Source organism: Ursus americanus, chromosome 3 (assembly GCF_024610735.1).
Source record: "Ursus americanus isolate L20-20 chromosome 3, mUrsAme1.1.p, whole genome shotgun sequence".
Lineage (NCBI taxonomy): Eukaryota > Metazoa > Chordata > Mammalia > Carnivora > Ursidae > Ursus > Ursus americanus.
In genome coordinates this window covers 32,489,977-32,511,547 of record NC_142129.1, presented here as the reverse complement: position 1 = coordinate 32,511,547, position 21,571 = coordinate 32,489,977, and the positions used below count along the sequence as shown (strand labels likewise).

The 21,571-nt window shown below is 37.6% G+C and overlaps 1 protein-coding gene across 2 annotated transcripts in view; it reads left to right on the top strand.

The window, feature by feature from the left end:
- The window catches only part of MET (MET proto-oncogene, receptor tyrosine kinase), a 110,823-nt gene that overhangs the window by 62,590 nt on the left and 26,662 nt on the right, over window positions 1–21,571 (top strand). For both annotated transcript variants that reach the window (XM_045792794.2, XM_045792793.2), the window contains 8 exons: window positions 4,383–4,517; window positions 5,279–5,452; window positions 10,321–10,481; window positions 12,216–12,318; window positions 12,431–12,567; window positions 13,247–13,408; window positions 14,211–14,310; window positions 18,175–18,393. In XM_045792794.2, the coding sequence (XP_045648750.1) occupies window positions 4,383–4,517; window positions 5,279–5,452; window positions 10,321–10,481; window positions 12,216–12,318; window positions 12,431–12,567; window positions 13,247–13,408; window positions 14,211–14,310; window positions 18,175–18,393 (1,191 nt within the window). The remainder of the gene's footprint in view (window positions 1–4,382; window positions 4,518–5,278; window positions 5,453–10,320; window positions 10,482–12,215; window positions 12,319–12,430; window positions 12,568–13,246; window positions 13,409–14,210; window positions 14,311–18,174; window positions 18,394–21,571) is intronic.

The window sequence follows — 21,571 nt, the reverse complement described above, 5'->3', positions numbered from 1 at the left end:
GTCGAAATAACCCAAGTGTCTGTCAACTGATGAATGGATAAATAATATATGGTATGTCCATATAATGGAACATTATTCAGCAGTAAAAAGGAATGAAGTCCTGATACGTGTTCCAACATGATGAACCTTGAAAACGTTATGCTAAGTGAAAGAAGCCAGTCACAAAAGATTTCATTCATATAAAATGTCTGGAATAGGAAAATCCATAGAGAGGGAATGTAGATTAGTGGTTGCAAGGGACTGGAGGGCACGAGGAGATGAAGAACGTGGTGGCTAAAGGGGGTTAAGTTTCTGTTTGAGATAATGACAGTGTTCCAAAATGGTTGTGGTGATTGTTGCATAAATCTGTGACTACAGCAAAAACCACTGAATTGTGCATTTCTAAAAAATGGACAGTGGGGCACCTGGGTGGCTCAGCCAGTTAAGTGTCTGATCCTTGATTTTGGCTCAGGTCTTGGTCTCAGGGTCTTGAATTCGGGCCCCATGTTGGGCTCTACACTGTGCACGGAGCTTACTTAAAAAAAAAAAAAAAAAAAGGAGAAAAAGCCACATACAAATATCTCATGTTTACCTGTATTCAAAATTCTTAGGGGAAATTAAATTTTAAAACAGTTAAATAAAAAATAAATCTTGGGAACGCCAGGGTGGCTCAGTTGGTTAAGCATCTGCTTTCAGCTCAGGTCACAATCCCAGGGTCGTAGGATTGAGTCCTGAGTCGGGCTCCTTGCTTGTGGGGAGCCTACTTCTCCCTCTGACTGCTGCTCCTCCTGCTTGTGTGCTCTCGCTCTCCCTTGCTCTCTTTCTGACAAATAAATAAATAAATAAAATCTATAAAATAAATAAAAATTAAAAAATAAATCTCTATGTGTGGAGTGAGGGAATCTGGCCTTTGAGTAACCAAAATTAATTTGTTTAGGTTTATGGATTTTGGAACCTAGCCACGTAGGTTTTATTTTATTTGTACATATATTTCTTCCTCATGTCCTCTCCCAGATAATTGAGATCATAGCCACAACAATCAAGTACATGTGGATTCCTCCCTAACTCCCTCACACCCAAACATATTAGTCTTGTATTTTCAGGAGCATTAGAGAAAAGGGTTTTGTTTTTTGTTTTTTGTTTCTTGTTTTGAGACCTAAGCATTAAAGATTAGCTGTCAACACAGTCAAAGATAATTGCCAGTCTTCTGTTTCGTACTAGTTATCCTAAGAATTAAATTTAAATGCTAGGTTCAGTCCTGTCCTTAGAAATATCTCCATGACAACCAAAAGGAGCTTCTAATTTCTTTAAAAACATTGCTACAGGGGTATTTTGAGGGTTAATGTGGTTACTCCATTGTTTGGAATTCTAGCAACAAGATAAAGTGAGGAATGAATGATAGAAAAGCATTCTTGGCATTTTATAGAAGTAGGTTTCCTTACTAGAAATGATCAGCACAAAGGTATTTGCATCTGTGATAGGGCCTCTGCTTAAAACTCCAGGTATCTCACTTTTCCCTACAGCCTTCCTGTTTTCTCTGGTTCATCCCATTTTCTATTTGAAGCCATGCTCATCCTAGCTCATGATCAAAAGTAGACCTCACTGGCTCTACTAGTAAAATTTCCTCTGTGCCACCAAAAACTATTGAGATGTGGAGTCTTTCTCCTTAGGCACACTTAACTTGTGCAGCCAAGATTACTGAAACAAGGAGTATTTGGCAAGGCAAATATATTGTGAAATTTGTTTTAATGCTTTGACTCACGAGTGGCTCTTGAGAGCTCAGAGTTGAAGCTTTTTATTGGTATTTACTCTGGTGCTCCAAGAGTGTAGCAGTTGAGTGTTTAAGAAGAGGTCAAGCAAATCGGATTCTGGCGTTAGATAAAGCTCCTTGGAAACCTGACTCTTGTACTTTCTAGCTAAAATTCTCTGTTATATTTTCTTTATGGAAAATAATAGTACCTACCTTGTAGGATTATTGTGAGAAGTAAACGAAAAAACATTTAAAGCTCTTAAATGACTGGCTCAGTCACCATATATATGGTGCTCTCCAGACAAAAAGTCTGAACAGGGAATACACTTAAATCAATCTACCCAAGATCCAGAGATGCAAAGAGCTTCTTTCTGAAAAGAGAGACAAAGGTTAATCCTTTCTGGGAAATGAACATTTGAATGGGCTTCAGATATTTGATAAAGTCAAAGATAATGACCTCGTAATTAGGAAGGGATTGCTTATTATAAATATGAGAAATGATATTAAAGAGAGCAAAAAGATAGGAGAAAAGGGGGTCCTAAGAGTTGATTGTTATGTAGCAGGTCTGAATAGAATGGAAGATACAAGAGAGAGGCAAAATGCAAATATTCATAGGAAGGTTCAGAGGGATGAATAATCTTCAGTGAAATGAAAAGCACAAAATGAGGCAGAGAACAGAGTGCAGTTATTAAGAGAGGCTGGGGTTTGATTTTGTTTTTGACCTGTGTGTGAGAGGAGTTTTTTTTTTTTCGCCTTTGTAGTTGGAGGTGATTGGCAACAGTCAGGGAAATATGAAAAAAAAATGAGGGTGGGTGGATAGGAAAAACAAGTGCTGAGCACCAGAAGTAAGTCAAAATTGAAAAATTGGATAACTGAAATTTGGACAATTTGGGATAGAGGTGTTAAAAGTCTGATATCCTGATATGCTGCATGTAACCTGCACCCAGGAGGGAGGTAGGACTGGTAATTGAACTTCTTTATACTCTGGCTACAAAAGTCACAGATAACTATTTGGCCCTACATTTAGGCATAACAACAGTTTCCATCCTTTCTCATCCTGACCAAATGACCTTTGATCCATCATTTAACTTCTGTGCAAATATAGCCACCCTGCTTAATGGAGATGTTTTGAAAGTGCTGAGTGTTTGGGATAGAACAAGTGTTAGAACAAAATGTCATGATGTTTAGCTTTTATGGATGTATGTGAGTTTGGTTAGTTTCTCTATCAACAACGCACTGTCTGGGAGCAAATTAGATACTTGGGCATCTTCCCAAATTGTTTCAAGCAACTTGACTCTTTGTGCTGAAGAAAAAATTTACACCTAGTTCCCCAAAATATTTATATGTTGTGTGTGAATTTGTTAGAGTACTAAGCATTTAATTATACCTGTAATTTTCATTCCCATTTTACAAATGAAAAAGCTGATGCAGAGGGAACGGTTATTTAACTAATCATAATCTCTCAGATCCCCATGTTTGTCCCATGGTTTCATACTCATGACAGAAACATAAAGCGGTATTTGGGATGTTGGACAATTTCAGAAAGGCAGTTTCAAGCCCAGGGCTACATTCGGCCTCCTGCACCTCATATTGATACAAATCGATTGCCTATTTAAGAATAAAAGTCTTTCTTTTATTTGAAAGTGCTGAGTGAACACTAAGTCTTAGTGTTCATCTCTGATAGTCATTCTGACTTTTTAAAAACTTTTTTAAAAAGATTTATTTATTTATTTATTTTGGTGGGGGGCAGTGCAGAGGGAGAGGGAGAAGCAGGCTCCTCACTGAGCAGGGTTTGATCCCTGGACCCTGAGATCATGACCTGAGCCGAAGGCAGACGCTTAACCTATTGAGCCACCCAGGCACCCCAGTCATTCTGATTTTATCCCTGGACTTCATTAATACTGGGTTCTAGTAGTTAGAGAAAATGGAAATTATAAAGCTGAGAAACATCCCAAATTAGAAATACCTCAAAGCAAGAATGACGCAAGTCATCAAACCTCATTTCCAAGGCATTGTTAAAACCATCAGACCTTATTATAAAACCAGGTCAAGAAGCAGAACTTTATAATCCAAGAAATAACATCTGACTGGACAATGGTTTATAAAAACAACAGCACATTATTTTAAAATAACTGAAGGCTTATTTTGACCTCAGAAGATCTATAAATATGGCTTAAGAGTAGCAAAGCTGGAACTAGATCCAGGTCCTCCAGACTCCCTGTCCACTATCTGTTCCATTAGGTCGAGGAAAGCTGTCCAGTGGGGCAGGAATGGAGAATAAATTTAAAAAATAATTTGAAATCCTTGTAGTGTAAGTGAGGTCTTCAGTTCTGGGGAGAGTTTTGGCTCCTCCAGTTCCCAGTACAATTGTGAGGACTTGTCTGCATGTGCTGGCTGATTGACTGAAAGATCTCCTTCCCTATACACCATTAAAAGATCATATGCAAAAGTCTGCCTTGGGGGTTCAGATGAACTGTCTTCAAGACAGGAGATTAGGAGATGTCCTATTGATTTAGAATGAGATAAACTACAGGGCCTTTAGTTCAAATACCCACAAGCTCTCCTAATCTGTTATTAGCATTATCATCCACATTTTCCACTTGTATGTAAACTGAGCTTGTTGGACTAAGGTCATTTGTGTTTTGTCTCTCAGGTTGTGGTTTCTCGATCAGGATCGTCAACCCCTCATGTGAATTTTCGCCTGGATTCCCACCCTGTGTCTCCAGAAGCAATTGTGGAGCACCCATTAAACCAAAATGGCTACACACTGGTTGTCACTGGGAAGAAAGTAAGCCCTGTTCCCACAGGGAGGTTTTCCCTGAGTGGATTTTTACAGTGTGTATCATATGGTCTTTTTTAACTTCTCTCTTGGTCTTGCATTCACCTCTCCTCTCTCAGATTATTTCTTGAGTATTCCAGAGATCTTCTGAAACTAAGTTAAATCTTTATTCAGGAAGATTGGACCAAAGGGAGGTCCTCTTCATAATGTGTACTTCTCCTTTTGTCCTATATTTCTCAATGAGAAAAACAAATGCGCAGAATGAGAATTATGGTCCTAAGGGCAGAACTCTAATGCAGACAGATAAGTCCTGAAATGTACATTGGAATCTGACACCAGCTGGTAATCCCTCTTCTCTGAGAGAAGGAGGTGCATCCTGATGCCAAATGATATGTAAACTTACTTAGAATTTCCCAGGGGTTCAAGTGTGTTTTCCAGCAGCTTAAATTATACTCTCTTGTTATTTTAAAATCATCTCAGACAGAGCAAAATGTCCCTAGTAAATAAAATCTCTAACATTGCATGACAGTCCGTGTGTTCCCTGGACAGTAATGGTAATGTTTATCACATATACACTAACAATAGAGGAAAGGAAGGAATTTGGTTTTTTTGTTTAAATCACTTAGTCGTTATTACATGATTTTCACACATAGGTGCTATCTCTAGTAGACTCTATGCAATTTTATTTACATGTATCTTTAGTGTATTTAGTTTTCATTGAACAAACAAAAAACCCCTCTGGAAGCTCTTTCCATCACTTTTCTTCACAGATCACCAAGATCCCACTGAACGGCTTAGGCTGTGAACATTTCCAGTCCTGCAGTCAGTGTCTCTCCGCCCCTCCCTTTGTGCAGTGTGGCTGGTGCCATGACAAATGTGTGCAATTGGAGGAATGCCCCACTGGAACATGGACTCAGGAGATCTGTCTGCCTACAATCTATGAGGTAGGAATCTGTCAGCTGTCACCTGTGCTTTTGATAAACATAAATCCCATTAATGAAAAAATTCTAAATTCAACTTATTCTTTTAGCCGTGAGACATCAGCCAAAGCACCATCCTTCTCCACGGTTTTCCTTCCGGGTGGCATTTGGGCACATCACCCTGAGCCCTGTACCTGATACTTGCCTTACACTCACTAAGTAGTTCTCTCCTTGAGCAAGTTGCTCTCCCTTAGTGCTTTGTGAATAAAAGAGTGGTGGCTAGTGAGCAACATTGCTCCCCATTTCCTCACCCTGGGACCTTTTCCCACCTGACCCATCTGACTCAGTGATTCCTCACCACCTACTTAATCTACCGGGTGCCCAGACATGAGCCTCCACCGCACACAGAGATCTTAAGCATAACCCAGAATCTTAAACTGAACCATGCGAGCTAGGGATGCCAGCTATGCTGGGGCCGAAAGTACAGAAGATTTCTTCCTGTCTGATGTATAGGTGATGACTTTGTCTCATCACACATAAGACTAGAGGTTACTTCCCAGGCCAGTGTGGGAGGCAAGTGGACAGTGAACACCCATGGGTGGCTATGTGCCTTCTTTCAGAGTTCCTGGAAGAACACTACAGGTACAACTGATGACTCATACTAACATCTATACTCTGTGAGCCATTTCATTCTTTAATTCAGTCCAAAAATATTTATTGACTGCATACCATATAGCAGCGCTCTTCTAGACACTAAGGAAATGTGGTCTGAACAAAAGAAAAGTGCCTCCTCCTATTAGAGAACTTAGCTTCTGGCAGTGAGCTCAGTCATGGCATTGTAGCCATGCTCTCCAGCTCTCTGCTGCCTTATTTGTTTAAGCAGATATTTGGTACTGTGAAAATCTCCATGGCAATTTTTTTTAAATGTCTCGATCCAAATACATTTTTGCTTGAAAATAATTCCCTGGTGAGGACCCAGTATGTATTTTCCCTGCTCACATATAGAACAGTTGGACTTTAGTAAATGATTCTTGTGAAAGACTCAAGTTAAAGGTCTCGGTCGCCTGGATCAAGCCCAAGTAAACAAAGTGTGCAAGTCAGAACAAGAACCGCCCCCCAAGCGCATGGCTGTTTTCACTTAGTTACGGTTTGGGGCAAGATTTGTGCAGGGTGACTGGGTTTTAAACCAAATCATTTTCTGTTAGGTGAAACACAGTTATTAAGACTTAGCTTGATCAGCCAGGGAATAAACTAGAAGACAGTAAGAAAACAAACCTAGATCTATACTGTGGTATTATACACCCTTTTTGTGGTTTAGTATATTTTTAAAACTACGTGCAGTTTTATACTTTTTTAAACACACAGCCTTGGCAATTTGAGACACTAGAAATCTGAACTCAGCAATTCTATGAAAGAGATATGGGGAGAGTATATGGGGGGGGTGCATACGTGCAATTGAGTCACAATAATTTCATTTCAAAAATAGCCAAACTAGGTGTTTTAAATATAGAGCAGGTTGAGAGCCTGTGCAAATGGAACATTTAATTTGACCAAAGTACAAATTACTCATGAAAGCCATATTAAAATGGGTTTTTTTTAAAACAACTAAATATTTTAGGATTTTCTGGAACCAAAGAATCTCTCACAGTGTTTAAATCTCCCTCTACTCTCACCTTTCCTAACTCCAACTTTCTGTAGTTGCTGATTTTAAGAGGTTGCTTTGCATTGTGCACGAGTCAGTGAGGCTTGGGCTGTACGGTTAGGAGGAAAGTAGTGCAGCTGAGTCCATAAATCCCTTTTGGTTCATAGTTGTTAGGAAGATTTCATGCTGCACTAGACCGTGACATTTAGCATTCTTACTGCAAAAAATAAGACAGATTATTCATCTATTTCTTATCTGTCTTAAACACTATAGGCACAAAACCCAACTAGTGTATAGTTTCACTTTCCAGTAAATGTGAGTTAACCTGCTTTTCAAGGTACATGATGTTCAGTGACTGAAATTCTTTGCAATTCCACATAAGAGAGATTTCAGGATTGCAAGCCCATTATTTTGTTTCAAACATGTTATCTGATCTCATACTTAAAGAGGAATGAGAAATGCTTCAGAAAAGGAAGAGCACTTTACAATGCGTTCTGAATTTATTAAGATAAAATTGTCATATCTTGTAGGATTGAATTCAGTCCCAGTGAGACAATAAAATGGTTTATTAATTGATTGGAAGACTCAGATAAGAAGCAACAGTGATATCTTATGGGGCGGGGGTGGAGGGGGGTGTCATTCAGGCTACCACCAATATATTTGTGACTTTTTAACTACTGAAGAGGCAAATTCTAATTTTCCATGGGGGTTTTATTGTTGTTTTAGCGTTCTCATGTATTATCTTGGTGGGTTTTGAAAATGTGATCGTTTAAATCATTTTCACCTATGAAAGGGTGTTAGCTGCTTTGGTGGCTGTTTCTGCCCTGTCCAGACAGGTGGGAGACCTAGCCTCTGTGCCTTTATGCCGGACACTCATTTCCTTCCCACAGAGTTTCCCTGCCCTTCAGGATAACTCACAGTTTGCCAGCTCATTGTTGGTTCTATCCGAGGGTGTGTTGTCCAAAACCACTTCCTTCCTTTTCCCCTGGAAGAGTGAACATTACCCCATAAGCTAAGGGGGAAATGTTTTGATGCCCTGCTCTAATATCTCAGCCCAGGGAGGAAAGCTAAGTTGAGCTGAACTTTTGAGTCCTGACCAATTGACTAGCAAAGGTTTTATCATCTCCATTTCTGTTGTCAGCACACCAACTGAACAACTCTCAGTGTCTTTTCTCAAATCATCACCCAATCCATTTGCCTTATGTAGAAAGTGATGATGTATATAGAGTGACAGACTTCAATTTTTACATAGAACGGGAGAATCTAAGAGGCAGGCTCGGGCCAATATCAGCCTTAGGCAGCTGTTTTCTGTGAGGGAACCTCCTCCTGAAACAAGGGAAAGGCAGCTGTGTGGCTGCCTCAGGCTGAAGAGAGTCCGGGAGGGTTAGATGCCTTGCCCTCTCCTACTGGATTTCTTTTTTTTTAATTTTTTTAAAGATTTTATTTATTTAACAGAGAGAGACAGCCAGCGAGAGAGGGAATACAAGCAGGGGGAGTGGGAGAGGAAAAAGCAGGCTCCTAGCAGGGAAGCCTGATGTGGGGCTCGATCCCAGAACGCCGGGATCATGCCCTGAGCCGAAGGCAGACGCTTAACAACTACGCCACCCAGGCGCCCCTCCTACTGGATTTCTAACATAATAGTGAACAGGTATTTTTTTCTCGAGCAGTTCTCATTTGCCTAGACATGGACAAGGTAAGTTTTCACGGACAGCACAAGTGTGTAATGGATTTTATGGATAAAATAGCTATCGTAAAAGCATTAAGCTAAGACTAAAGGGATTTGGTAGCAAGGGTAAGTTAAGACTTTGGTTTGCGATTGTTTACTAGGGATGAATGGGAATATTTGCAAATTTGAATTTTGCTGAAAGCCCTTCTAAATTGTGAAAGAAACACTTTTAGACTTTTACTAACTGGCCTTTAGCAAACACCTTTACTGGTTTTCGAGTTGCCTGTATGGTGGCACTATGTTTTCCCACCATTGTACTTTACAGCACAATTTACAATATGTGTCCCCCCCCCCCCAAAAGAGCATTTCCTTTCTCAATTGTGACAAAGCTGCCAGGGAGAAGCTTATTTTTAACTTAGAAATTTGTTTTGTTTTAATAGTTTTAGCCTAAGAACAGTTGTCTTATAGACTTCATAAACACCTACTGCTATCTTATGTCACAGTTGCCAAAATTGTATTAATGAACTCAAATTATACTTTCGACACACCAAAAGTAAGCCTGCAATAGAAAAATGAACCTATTTATTTAACATTGAACATGAGGGGAGAAAAAAATCAGCTCTAGAAATGAGACGTAAAATATTGCCAAGAGAGATAATTAAAAACATTGCTACAATACAGATCACATTTGGGGCTCTCTCTAGTTTTCTTAAAGAGGGGAATATCTTTTTCTAATAGAAATAATATATTGTATGTATTTATTTAAAATTACATCATTTTTTAAAAGCTGGGTGTGTCAGCTAACCAGCTGGTATATATCAAATGGTGACCATATTTAAAAAAAAAAAAGAAACATTCCAAATCAGTAATAAATATGAATTAATAAGTATAAGGAAATTGATTCATATATTCATTTGTTAGTGGTTGGCACATAGTAGATGATTTATAATGAATGGTGAATGGTAAGTGTATGTTGAATACCATCTATGTGTTTGGTGTTATGATAGCTGCTGAATGCAACTGAGAAAACACTGGATACCAAGAGGTATTTTCACTGTGTGACTTTCTTTTTTCTCTAGGTGGGGAATACCATAGCACAAGACTATAGCAAACACCCAGCTCATGCACAGAGCAAGACACATATTGGTGCTTGACTTCTAGGGCCCATGAAAGATTTTTTATCAGAGTTTGATCTGGAGGGCCCATGAAAGAGTTACAATGAGAGTTACAAGAATGTGAAACTCTGGGCCCAAACTGTCTACTCCACCCTGGAAGATTACCAGATGAATTCACTTCAGAGTGGCCCAGAAAAGGCCCTTCATTTCCATCCAGGCTGACTCTGCTCTCTGTCCCATCTCTGGATCTCCCCAAAACAACTTATTTCATCAGCACATCTTAGATAGTTTTAATATTTGTTCCAGCTTCTGTGAAATTTGTGACCCTTTTTCCTGCAGTGAAAATTCCATTTTTTAAGACAGTGGCAGAATAGAAAAATTTCAGACTGAGGATACATATTTTGTTTGTTTTGCACACAAACAAAAAATAATGTTTGAGCTTTTTTTTAAGTTTTGGTTGTCCTTGTAGGTTTCCCCAACTAGTGCACCCTTGGAAGGAGGGACAATGCTGACCGTATGTGGCTGGGACTTTGGATTCAGGAGGAATAATAAATTTGATTTAAAGAAAACCAAAGTTCTTCTTGGAAATGACAGCTGCACCTTGACCTTAAGTGAGAGCACAACAAATATGTAAGGATCTTAGAATGCTTTTCTGGGGTGTGGTTGGAAAACAGGTTGTGTTTTAGAATGAATGCTTGTAAAGACTGTCCCAAAAGTCCATGTCTTGAATTAGAAAGGATCTTGGCCTTCTAATATCTCTTGTGGAACTCTTTTGTTTTTAATCCTATTTACTTACCAGGATTTAAAAAAAGAGGGAGAACGGTAATATTACCTAGGTAAAAAAAAAAAAAGAAGAAGAATCCAGCATCTGGGAGTTTTTCAACCATTTTTGTTACATTTCTTCAGAAATTGTTTGGGTAGATTTGAAAGAACAGCACTGGTTGTAGTTGCTCCATCTTTAAAGTCTTCAAATATAGAGTCTCCAATGGCTTTTTCTATAAAAATCAGTAAACAACTCAATAAAGACCCTCTCTTCTAAATTCACTTTCTAAACCCCAGAAACATAGTAAAGCAGCTCAGTCACATTTTTGAGACTTGTTTCTTTCTTTTTTATTTTTTTGATGCACTTAAATTTATATTCAGCTGAAATTTATTGGTATTGTAATGTAAGGAGTATATCTCATTTAGCCATTCATCCCAGGATACCATACCGATTTTACAAAGGTGGTGTCTGAAGTTCAGAAAGGCGGCGTGTAGGGTCGCCTGGGTGACTCAGTCAGTTGAGCCTCTGCCTTCCGCTCAGGTCATGATCCCAGAGTCCTGGGATCGAGTCCCACATCGCACTCCTTGCTCTGCCTGCCACTTCCCCTGCTTGTGCTCTCTAGCTCTGACAAATAAATAAATCTTTAAAAAGAGAAAAAAAGGTGGAGTATAGTTTAGCAGAGGCAATCCAAAGAGTAAGAGCTTAACAGGCCTTCAGACTCAACTCTCCTGATCCGAGATGTGTGTTTGTTCCTCCATTTTCTCCATTCACCTTCTATCAAATGTAAATCCCATAATGAACGGAGTATCCAGAAATGTTTAGTTATCGTGTAGTAATAACAAACAAACATTTCCAGTTGTATGGTTGAGCCTCTTCTATCAAGTGGTTATTTTATACCTTGTAGAATTCCTTCCAGGATCAGAGAGGTCTAAATGTACTCATTTACTGAGACCAAAACATCAATTCATGTACTTGTTTAGGCTAATGGGAAAACAAATTCTTTCTAGAAATCTCCCTTGTAAGTTCTTATTCGTTGCTTTATATATGAGAGCCTGTAAAAGCAAAACATACTTAATTCTCTTCTTTTAAAAGTTGCTTAACAAAACAAATCATATTTATACTTTTTCAGGACTGTAAGCTTATCAATTTAAAAATAATTCTATGGAAAGCCTGTTACAATTTCATTATTTTTAAGGTAATATACATGTGACACATGTAACCACAGAAATGTACCTGTTGACATACTTTAATGAAAGATTCGGTTTATTTATAATTAGCCCACTGTTTCATATGGTGTTGAAATACTTTATCTTAAGTATGCCAAACATTATGCCTACAATTTTAGAGGATTAGACTTAGATTGTTAAGAATTTTTCAGTTGGTGAGGTCTATATTGATTAACAGTTCCTGTGTTGTCTGTGTGAAGTGTAATAGTACAGAAATGGAAATATATGATTTTTAGCTCTCATGCTTACCACAAAACTGCTTGCTATTCAGACTAGCCAGCTCAGAATTTACAGTTAATATTCCTTCCCATAAAACAGCCAAACCAGAAGAAGCCTTTGGATTTGCAACATATTAAACTTTGGGGTTTTTTTCAGGCTGAAATGCACAGTTGGTCCTGCAGTGAATGAGCATTTCAATATATCCATAATTATTGCAAATGGTCGAGGGACAGCACAATATAGTGCATTTTCCTATGTGGTAAGTCTACACACTACTGTTCTCAAGAACTAGGATATTTGTTACTTCATCTCTTTAGAGTTATAAAATTAACAAGTTACTTTGTTTTGTTTTGTTTTTATTTCCTATTCAGGATCCTATAATAACAAGTATTTCTCCAAGTTATGGTCCTAAGACTGGCGGCACCTTGCTTACTTTAACTGGAAAGCACCTAAACAGTGGGAATTCTAGACACATTTCAATTGGTGGAAAAACATGTACTTTAAAAAGGTGTTGTAAATTTATTTTTTGTTGCATCAGTCAAGTAGGATTAGTATCTATAACTAACAAATCAAGAAAAGTTTGTTCTTTTTTTTTTTTTGTGGAAGAAAATCAAGATGTATATTATTTACTCCCCTACTGATAAAACTTCCTCCTTCCCATTCCCTTTTGCTGATTTTTCTACCCTTCCCTTATCTTTATTAATTCCACTTTTTAAGTTTCATCTTCCCATCTACCTTCTCTAGTGTTACATCTTAGTATCCTGGCTATGCTGTGAGCTGTGAGATTCTGGTAACTGACAGTAAATTAAACACTTCCAACAAGATTTACAATTAGGCTAAATCACTTTGGGGATGTGAGAAACATGGGGGAGATTGGGTCTAGAGGGAAGTTATGTTTCTGATTCTTTGAGGTCAAAGAGCTCAGTTTAATGAAGTACCAAAAAGCTACTTTAAAATTTGCTTAAAATCCCAAATGTTTTGAAGTCATAGATGCCTTGTCTACAACAAGGCTAAGTTTGGGATCCAGTCAAATGTAAATAGGCTACATTAGAAAGAGCTTTTTTTCAAGACACATCTGGAGATTCTCACTTAGGAGCCATTGAGTGATATACTTTTGATTTATGCATATAATTCTAAAATATGTGTATCTCATAGCTAAGGTCAATTTTCTTAATTTTTTTGTTCAGTGTGTCAGATAGTATTCTCGAATGTTATACCCCAGCTCAAACCACTCCAACTGAGTTCCCTATTAAATTGAAAATTGACTTAGCCAACCGAGAGATGAACAGCTTCAGTTACCAGGAAGACCCCATTGTCTATGCAATTCATCCAACCAAATCTTTTATTAGGTAAGTAAAAGCTTCTGATGGGTATAAGAAAATAATGAACATAAGAATGATTTGTCAAATAGTCAAGAGGAGTTGCAGTTTTATCTCTGGCTTTGATGCTGTTGCATTTCTTTTAAAGGCCGCCTTTCTAATTCAGGAGTGAAAACTACATTCAGGTTCTGAGTACAATTTGACTTTATCATTGCTAGGTTCATGCCAAGAAACATTTTATCCGACTCTATTACATTTTAAACAGATTTCCGTGCAACAGTTTAAGGTGCCGCCATAGCATTTATTCACTTACATTATGTACAGGTCAAGTCTGTACTAACTTTAGTGCCCAAAAGTGGAATTCCTTTTTTCCCCTCCATTCTTCAGTGTATTTTTGCTCTGCCTGCTTTAGACACAGCTTTTCCCTATACCAGCCTCCCTTTGAATCAGTATTTCCTTGGGCCAAGTTCAGTCTGCCTTGTTTCCATTAATTCTGTCTAACAAGAGTTAAGTTCATTTTACTTTGATTTGTTTTTAAAAGAGAAAAAAAATATTTCTTTTGCATATTTTGTGAGTAAAAAGAGAAATACATTTCTTCAACTTATAAAATAGGTATTTTAAAACATATTTTCAAGTTCAATAAGTTGTTTTCAAAGAAGAGTCACCACCGAACATCCATTTGACTTTGGCTTTGACTATAAGGTGCAGTTACTACATGTGATGTAGCAACTCTTAACTTTAGTAAGAGATGTAGGAACTTTAACTCTTTCTTAAAATACTCGGTAGAGAAAGAACCTCTCAATATTGCTATTTTTCTATTTTATTTTGCCAGTGGTGGGAGCACAATAACAGCTGTTGGAAAAAACCTGCATTCAGTTAGTGTCCTGAGGATGGTAATAAGTGTACAAGAAGCAAGAAGGAACTTTACAGTGGTAAGTCCTTTGAGAGATGGTTGTACTTAAAACTTTGCACCTCTGCCTTTACCACTGGCTTTCGGCGTACATAGGACATTTGGGTTTCGCTTTTAATTTTGCTAGTTACCTTCCTTGCAGCACAGATCAAATAGTATATTTTATACAACAACTAAAATTATCTTGCCTCAGGCTCACATAAAATGCACACACACACACACAAAATGCTAGAGACAATGACGACTTCCAACTTGAGGCAGTATTTTTAAAGCTAGTTGGTACAGATAGAAACTACATCATTCCCTGTCTTAGTTCAGGATGCTATAACAAAAATACCATAGACTGGGTGACTTAAACAACAGACATTTATTTCTCGCAGTTCTGAAGGCTGGGAAGTGTAAGATCAAGGTGCCCGCAGATCCAGGTGTCTGGTGAGGGCACTGTTTCTGGTTTGCAGAAGACCACCTTCTCATTGTATCCTCGCATGGCAGAAAGAGAAAGAGGAAGCAAGCTCTTTTGTGTCTCTTATTTTTTTGCTAAAGATTTATTTATTTATTTATTTATTTATTTATTTGAGAGAGAGAGAAGAGAGCCTGTGCATGAGCAGGGGGAGGGGGAAATAGGGGGAAATAGCCTGTGCATGAGCAGGGGGAGGGGCAGAGGAAGAGGGCAATCCCTACTGAGTGGGGAGCCCACCACAGGCTTGATCCCAGGACCCTGAGATCATGACCTGAACCAAAGTCAGATGATTAACAGACTGAGCCACCCAGGCCCCTTAAATCTCTTCTTATAAGGGCACTAACTCCTTATAAGAACTCCACTTTCATAACCTAATTACCTTCCCGAGGCCCCATCTCCGAATACCATCATGATGAGGATTAGGGTTACAACATGTGATTTGGGGAGGGGCACAAACTTTCAGTCCATAGAATTCCTCTCTCCCTTGTTTTAATGCACCAAAGAACATTGCCCTTTTGCTCTAATCTTGCAGCAGCATCCTTGTCGTTCTAAGTGGCAGGCACACATATGTTCTTACATCCCTGTGTAAGAACGGTGTTGTTACTGTTCTTCTTGTCCCTTTGTTAGCATATTATCAAGTAATGAGAAAGAGCATTAGAAGACTGATGTCCTAGAGTGTATGTTGTTTGGTATTTCTCCACCTTCCCTTCTTTTATTTGCAAAGCCAATCAAAATTAAATGAATGCCTCCTTAAAAATGATTGACCTATTCTGTGGTCTAACAATTTATATAGCTCACGTTGAAATGGTAGTTTTAGTTTAGACTTTAGGAAGATTGGAGTTATTTACAAGAATTTCATATTTTTGTTGATGTTTTTCTCTAATGTAAAATACCATCATCTAGTTGGACTTGTGCACTCAACTAAAAATGAAAGTTCTAAGTGCCCCCTCTCAAGCAGTGTCTTGATTGGGCAGGTGATAGATTGAATTACAGCACTTTCTTTTAGATTCTCCATCCAATATTTCTTCAAGACTAAGGCCACAGTGTTCTTTAATTACAAAAACCAATTTGGGGCTAAAAATGTCAAGCCAAATCACCAAACAATAAGGTCATCTCCAATGAGATTTTTCTTGACCTTCTCAATCAGCCACATTGCATCACCTCTGAAGAGTATTATTAGATTTTTATCATATTCCTGAGAGATTGTACTCTAGGGAGTCACCGTATGAAGTAGAGAGCTTTAAAACCAATCCCCACACATGGCCACAAATAAAGTTAGAATACCACTGCTATTAATTTAAAGAGCACCACTTCTCCACAGCCAAACAGAACAATTTTTCATTAACCAAATAAGAATACCCTTCTTGGTGTTGGCATGTGACTCTTTAGAAATCTGAGAAATTACTAGTTTATCTAATTCATGCTGAGCCTAGGTTATTAAAGTAATAGCTAAATTTCCTTCTCTCTCACCAGCATTATGATGACATGTAGACGCCTTTTGTCTTTATTCATTCAGAGTAATCAAACATTTATTTAAAAACCTCTTAGATGTGAGACATAAGAGTTCCATAACCCAAGGAAGATTCAAACAATGATAGAAGATGAAAATCTTATCTCTATATATCTGGAAATGTAAACTTCTCTTGTTTTAGCCACAAGCATATTATCACAATAAAAGTGTGCATTAGAATTGGGCAAGAATGAAGAATTCCATTTGACTATTGTTTGTGAGAACTACCTCATAAAGAAATATGTGTTCCTTCCACGTTCCTTGGTGCTTATAGAATTTGAAGCTGACCATGATGAATTGAACCCATTTATTATTTAACAAATAAAAACGCTTGGCCAGGTCTGATTTAGATATACCGATCCAGCCACAGTAACTTTTAAGTCCAGCAAACTCTATAATCTTTTAAAACAAAAATACTAAAAAAATAATAAAATAAAATAAAAACACACCATCTTAACAAAATTAATATTAATTAATATGCATTATGGCCCAGAAGCCAGCAGTTTATTGTATAGTTTTCAAATTTCTTATTGTTAATAGAGAATCATTGTACTGGCAGTAAAACTGTTCATTTCCATTTTTCAAGATGATAACAAATAGCTTTTGGCATTATAATATGAATTTGATTAAAAAACTAATATTTTGTTTCTATTATATCTGTGTATTTTTTTAATCTGCTTACAACACGCATTTTAAAATGTAGGATAATTTTTTTAAATTATTTTTAGAAGAAAATATCAAATACCCAATTTTATTTGTGCTTTTTACGTATATCCTGAGTCCTTTTTCTATTGTGGGCATAAGTAATTGTTTTATCTCCAACTCTACTTGTCAAAGAAAAGGAAATCTAAGGATGTTGTTGCTTGTTTGTCTTTTCCTTGGGGGAAAAAATGCAACCATTTAACCTCAAATGTGCCACTTTGTGTTGCTGGTTTAGTCTAAGCACAATCAAGAGGAAACCACATTTTCCAAACTTCCATAAATCAGAATTCCAAAGGGGAAGATTTGAAATGAGAGATAAAAGTGCATGAAATAATAATAGCAGAACCTTTGTAAAATAGCATAAGAAAAGAACTACCTACATAGACTATAGAGTGAGCAAGAAGCCATACAGCATGGGAGTTAAGGCCGTGAATGTAAGCCAATGGCCTAGGATTTATGTTCCCTACTCTGCCATTCAGAGTTGTACGACCTGGTCTAATGGCATTAGCTCAAAAAGTTTAGTTTCTTCGTCTGTAAAATGTGGGTAATCATAGCACTTATGTCTTAGGAATGTTGTGAGGATGAGATGAGACTAGCCTATAAACTATTTTGCACAGAATCTGGCACATAGAAATTGATAGCTTGAAACACACTAATACAATGACCTAACTACGTAGCTAATTATAATGTCATCAGTATGGCAAAGCACTTACCATGTAGTATCACACATTGTGAATAACATTTTAATCTTAATTCTTAACTGGGGACACTGAGTGTCCTCCTAAGGGCTTTGCTCGGATTCTCACAACTTATTTTAAAGGTATGATGTGAATCAAGGCCTTCTAACCACACTAAGTCCAGCTCTCACTCTGCCATTGGTGTTTCATAAACAAAGAAGCAGTCCCTCCAGGTGACTGTCCTGTCATCTTAAGGAAAATAAAAGTGATGGAGGGAGGGCCAGCTTCAATTAGATCAGTATAGCTTATTCCAGGCCAGTGGAGCTCTGTGTTCCTTTAAAGATTGTGTTGTTTGGATGATTTTGTATCTATCATGTTACCAGAAATGTGTTCTTCAACATTAGGGAAGTAAATGCAGAATTTTTTTCAAAAATTATATATTTTTAATTGATTGTCTAGAACAGTGAAATGTGGAAGTTGCTATTGATGTTGTCAAGCTACATTCTGTGTACAGTGGATAATTGTGTCTTATTATAGGCATGTCGACATCGCTCTAATTCAGAGATAATCTGCTGTACAACTCCTTCACTGCAACAGCTGAATCTGGAACTCCCTCTGAAAACCAAAGCCTTTTTCATGTTAGATGGGATCCATTCCAAAAACTTTGATCTCATTTATGTACATAATCCTGTGTTTAAGCCTTTTGAAAAGCCAGTGATGATCTCAATAGGCAATGAAAATGTACTGGAAATTAAGGTAAGAAATGCTTAAAAATGCTCTCTTAAATCATCAACTTGAACTTAATTGACTTCATAGCTGTATGAATAGAATTGTTGTACTGGGTCATTATCTTATACTACATCAGCACATATCTAAGCTCTGAAAAACAAATCTTTTTGGCATAAGACTAAAAGTTAAGTATAATCATGGACTGCTTTTTAATGAAGCATTTAAAAAGTCTTTCTTGTGTGTGTGTTAAAAAGTAGCAAATGTGGGACACGATCTATTAAATAGGCTGCCTGTAATGCATTATCCTGCTGCTCTTACACATTTCCCTGGACACCTAAATGTGCTCGTTATAAGATAAAAGGTAAGAACCATGAAAGTAAATGCATCAGTTGTAGTTCTGTACTTCCTTGTAATACTTGGAATTTTGTATCTGGGCATGGTCATCTCTAAGCCGATTTCTAAATAGAGCTGAATTTCCTCTACTATAGGAATATATTAGCCTCTAAATGTAATTTAATTGGAGAATAACAAATTATCTTTTCTAACCCAGCCTGTTGCAAACAAAAAACAGTAAAACGCAGAGAGGTTAAGTGGTTTGACAAGTGATGGAACAGTGACAAAACAAAGACTACAGTACAGCTCTCTTATGTCACTTCAGTCATCTTTATTTCAAGTGGTAATAAAACAGCAAAATGATCAAGACTTTATCGGTAACCGCAGTCACTAGAAACAACAAAATACTTACTCTTCACCATGTTGTTTTGGACATTGAGAATTTTTACCCTGAAAGATAGCCTGGATGCAGACATGAACAAATAAAAAGTAATAGGATAGTCCTTATTTAGATATAAGTTCCTGTAGATCATCTCCATCCAAGTAATAATACATTTCTACTGAAGTTTTTCTGCTTTTTCAACAAGATTTTATCTATAGCCAAATTCATGCACACGTTCATACTCATATAAGTTTACTAACCTCGAATTGTGTTTTGTACAATAATTAAGCAAGCCCAGCATGAAATTAAATGGAAGCCTGCTTCAGTGAACAGCATGTTTACCACAGCAAAGTTCTTTCATCTGCTTCTTTAATTAGTTTTAGAAAAGGAGAAGGAGCTTTTATCACTTTTTTTTTTCAATAAAACTAATCTAGTGTGACCTTTTGCTTTCAACAATTACTGTGTTTGCCATTTGAAAGATTCCATTTGGTTTTTCTTGATGAAAACAAAGGTTTATTTGCAAATATTTTTACACCCAGATAAACTCTATTTTTCTGTTCCTCTATCTCTGATGGAAGGATTAGAAATAAATGGTTCTTTATCTACCCTTCCAAACACAGTCTTATATGGAAGAGAAAACTTCTTTTTCTGTAAATTAAATACCCATTATTCAATGTCCTACAAAATTGTCGGACCTAGGAAAACATGATTTGACATCATCCTCAACCTTTCAGTGCTGTTCCCAACATAGCCCAAGGGGTCTCTGGAAATAGACACAAAACACTTTCTTTTTTTCTCTACATACAAAATAACTCTTTTCTCTAACAAGTTTATAACATCTGTCATGTCACAAAGTGGCGGTTTGGGGAGAAAAGGGAAGATTGAGAGGGATTATTTTGGTATCATCATTCAATCTTCGCCCATAGTCCATTTTCTTTATATATAAGAGAAAATCTAAGGTATAAGAAAAGATTGTGTGACAGCTGTTTAACCCTTTATCAGTTTCTAACGTTGATTACATTAAAACCTCTGCCTCTCTTGGGACAGAAACAAAGGAAAGCAAAGCATGAGAAAAGAAAAGAAAGAAAAGGCCTCTTCTACACATACAATGGACTGTTTTTATCAAAAGAAAGGATGCCATTTTATTTCATGTTGTGCTTGTCCAATTACTGTTCAAAACATGAGTGTGAAGTACGTTCGTATTCCCTCAGTGAAAGCTATGGAGAGAATTACGTGTTTAGAGAGAGAATTGCTCCTTATTGCCAGGAAGAGTTCATGGTCCTCAAGCAGCCATGTGTACAGGAATTCCCTGGCTAAAAAGAGATTGTGATAGTCTCCAGCCCTAGATGCGGGAATTGCCTCAGTCAGCAGTACACCATGACCAAGCGAGTCAGCCAAGCTTGGATCAATAGAATGTAAGAGAGACCAAGGATCAGTCATCCCTCAGAATGAACCAGAAATCCCATCAATGTGGGAGGTAGTTTATGGCCAATGTTTCAAGTTAGTCAGGACCGGTTGTGGACAGTGGTCATCAAAAGTAGACATCTCCTTTGGAGTACAGACCAGGACACCATGTTTATGTCAACAGCAGCTCACATTTTTGTGAAAGATTAGTTAACATAGTACTTTTTTTTTTTTTAAGATTTTATTTATTTATTTGACAGAGAGAGAGACAGCCAGCGAGAGAGGGAACACAGGCAGAGGGAGTTGGAGAGGAAGAAGCAGGCTCCCAGCGGAGGAGCCTGATGTAGGGCTCGATCCCAGGACTCTGGGATCACGCCCCGAGCCAAAGGCAGATGCTCAATGATTGAGCCACCCAGGCGCCCCTAACTTAGTACTTTGATATATAATATTTCATTTCAGTCTCATATGGACCCGTGCAATTTAGAGGTCCAGTAATGATTATCCCCACTTAACAAATAAGTAAACATAGGTTTAGAAAGCTTGGGCTACCTAGGGAGCAAACAGCAGAACTAGGACTCACACTCAAGTCTCTTGATTCCATTTCATCTTTACAGTAGATTACAATGCTTTTCATATCAACTTTCATTTAATGTATACCAAAATACTTTTCATAATAGAGATACTTTTCTATCATATGGTATATAGTTATCTTTACAATTCATTAGGTGAGATAGCTCTAAACAATTCTTTAAACAGAATTGATTATTAGATATTTGTAAAGAAACCCTGTCTTTTCCCTAATTGCCTTATTATGTGACGTTTTGTGCATGAGCGTATTTTATGGAAAGTAGACAGTACAGTATGTAATGCTGGAACAAAGACTGCCTGACACTGACCTGGGGATTTATGTTATTTTGGAGCATATTGATGTATATGGTCATAGAGATGCTTCAGAAGTCCAGTCTGGAGAAGTCAGCTAAACCAGGAAAGGGGGGCAGGAAGATCAGCAATTTCACAGTGCCCCAACTAGCCAGTGAAGAAGCCATTTTAATTTTAGTTCATGCAGCTTTTCCCAAATGACCAGGA